At 34.1% G+C, this 10,883-nt stretch overlaps 2 protein-coding genes across 2 annotated transcripts; both read right to left on the bottom strand.

Moving 5' to 3' along the window:
- Positions 1 to 257: 257 nt before the first annotated feature.
- On the bottom strand, positions 258 to 1,187 carry LOC127541316 (olfactory receptor 4C12-like). Its single transcript, XM_051966599.1, has one exon. The coding sequence runs from the start codon at positions 1,185 to 1,187 to the stop codon at positions 258 to 260; it is 930 nt and encodes a 309-aa protein (XP_051822559.1).
- A 3,082-nt stretch (positions 1,188 to 4,269) lies between these two features.
- Positions 4,270 to 5,199, bottom strand: LOC127541318 (olfactory receptor 4C12-like). Its single transcript, XM_051966602.1, has one exon. The coding sequence runs from the start codon at positions 5,197 to 5,199 to the stop codon at positions 4,270 to 4,272; it is 930 nt and encodes a 309-aa protein (XP_051822562.1).
- Positions 5,200 to 10,883: the final 5,684 nt, after the last annotated feature.

Genomic DNA, 10,883 nt, shown 5'->3' with positions numbered 1-10,883 from the left:
GAATCTAAAGAGTTTCATGAAGCATATAGACCACACCTTTGTCACATACTAATTTTATAAAAAAAAAAAATCTATGAATGCCCAACTGTATATTGAACTCCTTAGAATTTGCCCTTGGGTCTATCCAGTCACTGTCTGGTCTGGTCTGTCCTTCTGTACTGATCCTTTGTGCATCTTATTTCTTCTTTATCATCTGATCCACCAGCCTTTATGCACACGTCTTAGTTTAGGGATAATCCAAGTTTACTGGTCATTTGTCATTTGTAATCTGAAACAACTTTTCTGCTCCACAACTTTCTCATGGCATTTTTAACTTCTGCATTCCTCACTGTGTAGATAAATGGGTTTAGCATGGGGGTGATAAGAGTGAAAAATATAGTCACAGCTTTATCCATTGGAAAAGTGGTCACTGGTCGAAGATACATGAAAATGCATGGAACAAAAAATAAGATGACAACGGTGATGTGAGAACTACAAGTAGAGAGAGCTTTGCGTCTCCCTGAAGAACTGTAACTTTTTAGGGAGTGCAGGATGATAACATAAGAACACATCAACATAACAAAGCTAATCATGGAAATTAACCCTCCATTTGCAGCAATCAGGAGACCAACAATGAAGGTATCTGTGCAAGCAAGTTGGATCACAGGTATGATGTCACATAAAAAGTGATCTATGACATTAGGTCCACAGAAGGGGAGCCACAATGTGATGAGGATTTGTCCTGTTGAATGTAGGAAGCCAACTATCCAAGCCAAGCCCACCAAGATACAACATAATTGATGATTCATTATAGTAGTATAATGCAAGGGTTTGCAGATAGCCACATATCGGTCAAAGGCCATTACAATGAGGAGGACAATCTCAGAGGCACCCAAAACATGTTCAATAAATACTTGTGTCATACACCCATTGAAAGAAATTGTTTTCTTCTCACATAGTAGATCTGCAAGCATTTTGGGGACAATTGAAGATGAATAGCAGGCATCAATTAAGGATAAGAAAGAAAGGAAGAAATACATTGGAGAATTCAGAGTCTGACTAGAGGTTATGGTGATCACAATGAGAACATTACCCATCACAGTAATGATATAGGTCATTAAAATGATTAAAAATAATATTCTCTGCATCTCAGGATTTTTTATAAGACCCAATAGGATGAATTCAGTCACATTGTTCCTGTTTTCCATGTCACTTTTATACTAATGCAGAATTCAGAGGCAAATGTCAGGTGGTTCTGAATATAGATGCCTCCTAATGAGTCCAAGTTTTGTCAACACACTTTTTTTCCACTCTATGCCTATATGGAGAAACCAAGATCATATAGCTCACAATTGACAAATTCAGATTTTTTTTATTGCATATTCTGTCCATAACAACAACTAGAATATTTTATTATCCAATAAGACTTAACATAACTCATTGGAACATCTTATTCTTTTTTTCTTCACCACACCTAATATCTATTGCCACCATTGATTCTTTATTATATGAATATAATTGGAGTCCGACCTTCCCCATCATTTAAATTCTCCAGTGAGATTAGTACATTGGAGAAGAGATACAGATTAAAAAATATATGAAAACTGTTTCAAAGGTGAGGAAGGACTTAAATACTTTCCAAGAGAAACTGTTTCAAACACCTGAATAGTTTTCAAGGGAAGCTAAGTTTCAAGCACCTGAATACTTTCCAAGGGAAACTAAGTTTCAAGCACCTGAATAGTTTCCAAGAGAAACTAAGTTTGAAGGACCTGAATAGTTTCCAAGAGAAACTAAGTTTCAAGAACCTGAATAGTTTCCAAGAGAAACTAAGTTTCAAGAACCTGAATAGTTTCCAAGAGAAACTAAGTTTCAAGGACCTGAATAGTTTCCAGGAGAAAGGGGCAGGAGAGACAGAGTGAGAGACAGATAGACAGACAGAGACACAGCGACTGAGAGTAGTTGTGTGTGTGTGTGTGTGTGTGTGTGTGTGTGTCTGTGTCTGAGAGAGAAGAGAAGAGAAGAGATAGGCAAATATAGATGATATTCAGTAGAAAATGGCAAGTGAAAGGCTGATAGATAAATAGATGGATAGATAAATAATTCAATTTTTAATATATGTCAGGTCTGTGCTAACACTTGGGGATAAGAACCCAAGCAATGAAGAAGGCCTATACCCTCAGGGATCTTATATTGTTATATGACAAAAAGGATAAAGGGACATTTGAAATGGGATGGTTATTAGACACATTAAGTCTTCAGGTAATCATAAGTAAATTATAACTTTGTCCAAACATTAAAGGCTTTTTTTATCCTACAAACATGCTCACCTATTCCTCATTTTAATGGTAGTTAAATACTAGTTTTAGTACTAGGTCTTATTCATGAAAGAATATATGTTTGTTTCAAAGAGAAATGGCTTTGAAAAAAATCACTCCACTCTTGAAAAAATTATGAAAGCAACAACAGAATTAGATCCAAAAGAGAGGGGAGGGAATATCGATTTATTGTTCAAAGCAGGTCCCTGAATAACATGTGAGAATGTGAAATATGGTTTGTTACAAAGGGACCATAAGCAAAAACCTCCTAGCAATGAAAACAATTCGCATGTGTAAATGAGCTGCCACTAGAGATAGCAGGCTCCCTCTTCAGTAGGGTTATACAAATGGAGGATGGAGGAAAAAATGCCAGTGATGTTAGAAGGATTCTTCTAAAATCACAGGTTGGACTAGATGCTTTCTGAGGTCCCTTCCAATTATGAAAATTTGTGATGTTGTGCCTATTTATACATAAAGAATATCTCGCATAATAGATAGGGTGCCAGTTTGGTTTTTAAGAAGAACTGAGGTCAAATGTCTTTGTTCATAATTAGTTTGCAATTTGCTTATATACTAATGGTTTACTACCATGAGGAATTAGCCACTCAGGGATTTTTTACTCATTTATTTAGGATAAAATACATCGATATCATATCCTTTCATTCAATTCCACTCCATTAAAATTTACGTTAACTGTAAAAATGCTTAGAGGAATGTCCTAGAGAAGACATATCTTTTGGGGGGGAAAAATTCCTTTAAAATAATGAATTCCTTATTTATCCCTCTCTGTGGTCATTTCCCTAAAAATTTATACAAATCCTTCAACTTCTTGTGACAATGGTCTTATGTGACCCAAGAACCCTTCATACATTTTAGATCTCTTTGATGTATTTGATGCACATTCCTATCTCATCCATTTTCCATCACTGTACAATACAAAGACACTTCGATTCAACAACAAAAGTATTTAATTAAGACATGTAGCAATACAAAGAATGGGAACAGGAATCAAATAGTAAAAGTAAGATCTGAACAAATTAGAGAAATGAATTCAATTTACTACACTTTCTCAGATTTGGGATGGGTTATAATTTTAGAATTTCTGAGCTAATATATGGAATGTGAAAGCTGCTGAGATCCCCTCCAACTATCAAATTTGTGATATGGTGAAACTCTGGTTAGCAAATTTCATTTGTCAAGTTGGAAACTTGGCAAATGAAAAGCCTCTTGTCTTAATTTTGAAATCAGGATTCTCCCATGACTACTGGTTTTGTAGAAATGTATACAGTACCTTGAAATTAATTCTCCTCCCTCTTGCATTCTCATCAAAATCAATGGCTTCATCTCTCTAGTTTGCAAACTCTTGATTTTATTCTTTTTCTTCTCTTCTGTTTCTTCATTTGAGTTATCCAAACTCTGACAACCATCTGATTTTTAATATCCTTCTTGTAAAATGGTCTACATCAAATGGAGTCTTCATAGCATTCTAGAACTTTTATGTACTTTCTGAAAATACATTTTTTTTCTTCTATTGAGCACATTTCTTGGTACCAATGCACTATGAGAAATAAAGTATTTGAAACTTTCTTGATAACCTCTGTATGTTCTCCCTGGCTTAAAAATGTTGCAGCCCTGGGAAATCTATCTAGGTACATAAACACATCTGAAGGCTCTTGTAGTAGAAATTTATTAATTTACACCAGTTATACAATGAATGTGAATCTAAAGAGTTTCATGAAGCATATAGACCACACCTTTGTCACATACTAATTTTATTAAAAAAAAAAATCTATGAATGCCCAACTGTATATTGAACTCCTTAGAATTTGCCCTTGGGTCTATCCAGTCACTGTCTGGTCTGGTCTGTCCTTCTGTACTGATCCTTTGTGCATCTTATTTCTTCGTTATCATCTGATCCACCAGCCTTTATGCACACGTCTTAGTTTAGGGATAATCCAAGTTTACTGGTCATTTGTCATTTGTAATCTGAAACAACTTTTCTGCTCCACAACTTTCTCATGGCATTTTTAACTTCTGCATTCCTCACTGTGTAGATAAATGGGTTTAGCATGGGGGTGATAAGAGTGAAAAATATAGTCACAGCTTTATCCATTGGAAAAGTGGTCACTGGTCGAAGATACATGAAAATGCATGGAACAAAAAATAAGATGACAACGGTGATGTGAGAACTACAAGTAGAGAGAGCTTTGCGTCTCCCTGAAGAACTGTAACTTTTTAGGGAGTGCAGGATGATAACATAAGAACACATCAACATAACAAAGCTAATCATGGAAATTAACCCTCCATTTGCAGCAATCAGGAGACCAACAATGAAGGTATCTGTGCAAGCAAGTTGGATCACAGGTATGATGTCACATAAAAAGTGATCTATGACATTAGGTCCACAGAAGGGGAGCCACAATGTGATGAGGATTTGGCCTGTTGAATGTAGGAAGCCAACTATCCAAGCCAAGCCCACCAAGATACAACATAATTGATGATTCATTATAGTAGTATAATGCAAGGGTTTGCAGATAGCCACATATCGGTCAAAGGCCATTACAATGAGGAGGACAATCTCAGAGGCACCCAAAACATGTTCAATAAATACTTGTGTCATACACCCATTGAAAGAAATTGTTTTCTTCTCACATAGTAGATCTGCAAGCATTTTGGGGACAATTGAAGATGAATAGCAGGCATCAATTAAGGATAAGAAAGAAAGGAAGAAATACATTGGAGAATTCAGAGTCTGACTAGAGGTTATGGTGATCACAATGAGAACATTACCCATCACAGTAATGATATAGGTCATTAAAATGATTAAAAATAATATTCTCTGCATCTCAGGATTTTTTATAAGACCCAATAGGATGAATTCAGTCACATTGTTCCTGTTTTCCATGTCACTTTTATACTAATGCAGAATTCAGAGGCAAATGTCAGGTGGTTCTGAATATAGATGCCTCCTAATGAGTCCAAGTTTTGTCAACACACTTTTTTTCCACTCTATGCCTATATGGAGAAACCAAGATCATATAGCTCACAATTGACAAATTCAGATTTTTTTATTGCATATTCTGTCCATAACAACAACTAGAATATTTTATTATCCAATAAGCCTTAACATAACTCATTGGAACATCTTATTCTTTTTTCTTCACCACACCTAATATCTATTGCCACCATTGATTCTTTATTATATGAATATAATTGGAGTCTGACCTTCCCCATCATTTAAATTCTCCAGTGAGATTAGTACATTGGAGAAGAGATACAGATTAAAAAATATATGAAAACTGTTTCAAAGGTGAGGAAGGACTTAAATATTTTCCAAGAGAAACTGTTTCAAACACCTGAATAGTTTCCAAGAGAAACTAAGTTTGAAGGACCTGAATAGTTTCCAAGAGAAACTAAGTTTCAAGAACCTGAATAGTTTCCAAGAGAAACTAAGTTTCAAGGACCTGAATAGTTTCCAGGAGAAAGGGGCAGGAGAGACAGAGTGAGAGACAGATAGACAGACAGAGACACAGCGACTGAGAGTAGTTGTGTGTGTGTGTGTGTCTGTGTCTGTGTCTGAGAGAGAAGAGAAGAGAAGAGATAGGCAAATATAGATGATATTCAGTAGAAAATGGCAAGTGAAAGGCCGATAGATAAATAGATGGATAGATAAATAATTCAATTTTTAATATATGTCAGGTCTGTGCTAACACTTGGGGATAAGAACCCAAGCAATGAAGAAGGCCTATACCCTCAGGGATCTTATATTGTTATATGACAAAAAGGATAAAGGGACATTTGAAATGGGATGGTTATTAGACACATTAAGTCTTCAGGTAATCATAAGTAAATTATAACTTTGTCCAAACATTAAAGGCTTTTTTTATCCTACAAACATGCTCACCTATTCCTCATTTTAATGGTAGTTAAATACTAGTTTTAGTACTAGGTCTTATTCATGAAAGAATATATGTTTGTTTCAAAGAGAAATGGCTTTGAAAAAAATCACTCTCCACTCTTGAAAAAATTATGAAAGCAACAACAGAATTAGATCCAAAAGAGAGGGGAGGGAATATCGATTTATTGTTCAAAGCAGGTCCCTGAATAACATGTGAGAGTGTGAAATATGGTTTGTTACAAAGGGACCATAAGCAAAAACCTCCTAGCAATGAAAACAATTCGCATGTGTAAATGAGCTGCCACTAGAGATAGCAGGCTCCCTCTTCAGTAGGGTTATACAAATGGAGGATGGAGGAAAAAATGCCAGTGATGTTAGAAGGATTCTTCTAAAATCACAGGTTGGACTAGATGCTTTCTGAGGTCCCTTCCAATTATGAAAATTTGTGATGTTGTGCCTATTTATACATAAAGAATATCTCGCATAATAGATAGGGTGCCAGTTTGGTTTTTAAGAAGAACTGAGGTCAAATGTCTTTGTTCATAATTAGTTTGCAATTTGCTTATATACTAATGGTTTACTACCATGAGGAATTAGCCACTCAGGGATTTTTTACTCATTTTTTTTGGATGGAATAAACAATGTTTATAATATTTACATTATGGGGTTATTATAAAATTGAAATAACAACCAAATGATTAATTAATAAGCTTTTATTAAGTATCTTTATATGTTTCTTGTTATTAAAATAGCCTCTGATCTCATAGTCCATTATATAAGAAAAGAGAAAATGTAGACATATAACTATATTTATCTGTTATCTGTCTATTCATCCATATAATTGGGAAAGGTCACTATTGGGGGAGGAGGAAAGGGGGCAGTAGAAACATCTGTAAAAGGTAGAATCCAAAAGGATCACTGAAGGGAATTAAGATTCTAAAAGGTTGGATAAAGAGTTTACATTTTAGACATGAGGGATAGCCAATAAAAGGCAAGAATTCAGGAAACAAAATGGCATAAGAAAGAAATAGTATCATTTTAGTTAGCCCAGACAAGTAATAAAAGGGAATAGAGTATAACAAAGAATGAAAGATAGTTTGAGGCCAGCTAAGTTCTTTTCAAGACAAAGTCCACTATGAGATTTCTTTCTCCCTCTTCATGGTGCCTTCTTTCTAATGATGTCTTTCTTCTTTATCTGGCTAACACTGACTATATGTTCTCCCAATTCTATTTCATATTTACCATTCCTGGGTATCCATTCATTTTATCTGTACCCTTTCTCCCTAAATAAATCTACTTTTGGATCTATATCTTATCCTTAATAAGATCTATATTTTATCCTTAAGTCAATAGGTATCTAAGCAGAGTTGGTTGAGTAGGGAAATGTGATCATATCTGTGGCCTGAGATCCAGTATCCAGTACAAGTATTTGCAAAATTTAAAATATCATATAAATTAAAATAAAACAAATGTGTGTGGTGTGTGTGAATATTGGTGTTGTTAGTGTTGTTGTTGTTTGAGTATAGTCTATATTTATATATGGACTTGTGTCTTCCTTGGTTTATGAAACTCCCCTATACCAAGTTCATGTCTGGCACAGAAACTCCCTCTAGTAATGTAGACTAAAAGTTATTTTGCAAATTAAATTGTTTGGATGTTGTCTGGGAACAGGAGGGAGAAGTTAAGTGACATATAGCATCTCGACCAACCAGTATGTGTCAGAAATAGAACTTGGACTAAGTTCTTTCTGACAGTAAGAGTCACTCTGTTCATTACTTCAAGTCCCAATAGACAGATAAGAGATGATAGATAGATGGATAGATGGATAGATGGATGGATGGATAGATAAATGGATGATAAATAGGATGGAAGAAATTGAGATAGGGACAAATATTAATAAAGATGCAATATATATTTAACTCATAATAAGCATGATGCAGTGTGGCAATTAGGTTTTTTTGTGCTTTCTGCTTGAGGTTATAATTTACCTTTGGTATTCTAAATAACCTATTTTCCCATAATATATAGATAGATATAAATGTATAGACAGATGGATATAGATGCACACACACACACGTGTGTGTGTGTGTGTGTGTGTGTGAGAGAGGAGGAGGAAAAACAAAAGGGGAAGATTTTTAATTTATAGAAAATTGAAGTATTGTTAAACTTTGTGACATTGATTTTAAGTTTATTTATTCAAATAAATTTATTTAAACTTTAAAAATTAAATATTAAATTAATGGCTGAAATAAAATTTATTTAAAATAAGGAATATGTTACCCTACCCACATTCTAGGAACTTTATAATAGACATTCATATGATAATATAGCCATTTAGTCCATTTTCTAAATCTTTCTTTCTTCTTGAGAATTACTTAAGGAGCAGTTATTTGGTGCAGTGGATAGACCACTGAAGTCAGGAGGACCTGAGTTCAAATCTGACCTCACTTAACACTTCTTAGCTGTATGATCTAAGGCAAGTCACTTAACTTCAACTGCCTCAGCAAAAAAAAAAAAAAATGAGAGAGAGAGAGAGACAGACAGACAGACAGACAGACAAAGAGAGGGAGGAAGAGAGACAGAAAAAGAGGGACAGAGGGAGGGAGGAAAGAAGAGAGAGAGAGAGAATGAATGAATTAAATACAAGAGTTGAAAGAATGTTTATAGATTCTATTAATTTTTTTTCCAATTTTAATTTAATCTCTAAGAAACTTGCCTTGAGAGCAAATTATAAAGAAAACTTTAAAAGAAGTTAATAAACTATTGCTAAATATCAAATTCAAGCATCTGTTTCTGAAAAGGAAAAAAAAATCAGGTGAATATTAGGGAAATGTATTGTTCTGATACTTCCCAGAAAATGGAAACTTGAAAAGGGTTAATTGATTTAAAAGGGGTTATTTAAATTGTCTGGATTAAAAGATATCTCAGAAATATTAGAATTTCCCCCCATGTAATGAAACACCTTTTCCAAAAATCGGTTAGCAAGTAGAAATTTGAAATCAGCTTCATCTTTCTCCTACTCTAACCACCCTATTCTATATTTTGTTGGAGTGTGACAAAAAAGATAAAAATAAAATATGCACAAAAGTAAAAAATATTTTATGCAAAGAGAAAATAAGATGAAATGCAATGAGAAGTGGAAAGTTTTCATTAGTAATAGGAATGAGGAGGTGGAGATAAAAGTCTAAAAAACTGCATTATCAAATACTATTTCTCAGAGCTGGAATTAGGATGACCCTTTCAGGATATATTTGCACTGTGGAGATATGGATTATAACTAAATTATTAGAGCAAGAAGCATCCTCTGTCCCCAAATTCTCACCTATGAACTCTTTGTCCTGAGCTCAAAGGCTAGGTGGTCAGCTGAATGAGACATGAAGAGAAGAGAGACACTCTGGTCTGCATAGTGGGTTGAAAGCTTCACCTATAATAAATGTCTACTGATTTATATGACACCATTAGAATATGTGATCCTCTTGAGTCTTAGCCATTTTGTTATATGTCATATTTAAGAATAAATTCTTTGAATTATCTTTATTTTGACTAATGAGACCTCAGGAGCATATTCCCTTAATTAGATAAAATTGCCAATGACACAATTATGCTTCTTATTACTTAACTAAACATCAAAAAAATGAATTTTAGCCTCCCTAAATTTTTGAGGGATGTGTATTTGTTTTGTATGCTTATGTCTCCATGGGGAAAAACATCCTTGGCAAACTGAGTCAATTTTGTAGATATTTAGGTCAACTACCAATATTGCTATTGCAGGAAAATGAGGCAGTATCATTAATAAAAAAATTGTTAGTTTCAAGCTGCTATTCTAATTTCTAAATTAAGGATCCAGACTAAGAATATTCATACACCATGATGTCACCCCAGAATGAGAAAGGATTTGACAGAAATTTTATTTGAATAATTAAAAAGACTGATTTCATATTGTAGGAGGAAATACTGAGGAAAAGATAGATTTAACTGAAGACCAAAGAATTCTATAGGCTAACCAGAAGCAATGTCTTTAGGATTTAGATTCTTTGAGATAACCCAGAGCAACAAAAAAAGCTAAAATAATTTTAAAATCCTCCTTCCTAGAATTGGAAAAAAGTTACACAACAATGTTAATTCAGCAGAAGACAATAATGTGGCCCCAGAAAGTAAGTAACCAAAAGTAACATGTTAAGATGGGGGAATTTTAGATGAAATTTGAAGGGAGCCAGGGAAGACAAAAAGCAGAGAGTTAAGAAGAAAGAAAATTCTAACTAGGGAAAAAAAATCCCCAAATTCCCCAGATTTAGATAGTTTCTTAATCAATGTATTCCATACATCAAGGTCAATGATAATTGCTTACATTTAGAGAGCACTTTAAATATTACAAAGTTTTGCCTTTGTTATTTCATTTGATCTTCCTAATGACCCTGTGAGATAATAGCTATTATTTTCCCTATGTTCCAGTTGAAGAAATTGAGTCTTAAAGATTTTAAGTAAGTTGTCCAAAGTGGATATCAAGGGTGGATTTAAATTCTGGTTTTCTTGAATCAAAGTCCAGAATTCTGCCAGCAAACTGTCTTTAAATATAAGATCTAATCATCTGCAATTTATTATGGTAATCCTGTGCTTACAGTGGAAAAATAACACAGGCTCTGCTCTGTATTGGAAAATCATTCTAACATAGTAAATGTTTACAAATAAGT

This window comes from Antechinus flavipes, chromosome 6 (assembly GCF_016432865.1).
Source record: "Antechinus flavipes isolate AdamAnt ecotype Samford, QLD, Australia chromosome 6, AdamAnt_v2, whole genome shotgun sequence".
In the NCBI taxonomy this organism is placed as follows: domain Eukaryota; kingdom Metazoa; phylum Chordata; class Mammalia; order Dasyuromorphia; family Dasyuridae; genus Antechinus; species Antechinus flavipes.
Note: the sequence above shows the minus strand (reverse complement) of the source record. Positions and strands in the feature narration are given on the sequence as shown.

What these genes read in the sequence shown, in the direction of transcription:
- LOC127541316 (XM_051966599.1), bottom strand. Translation starts at nt 1,187, where the DNA reads ATGGAAAACAGGAACAATGTGACTGAATTCATCCTATTGGGTCTTATA.
- LOC127541318 (XM_051966602.1), bottom strand. Translation starts at nt 5,199, where the DNA reads ATGGAAAACAGGAACAATGTGACTGAATTCATCCTATTGGGTCTTATA.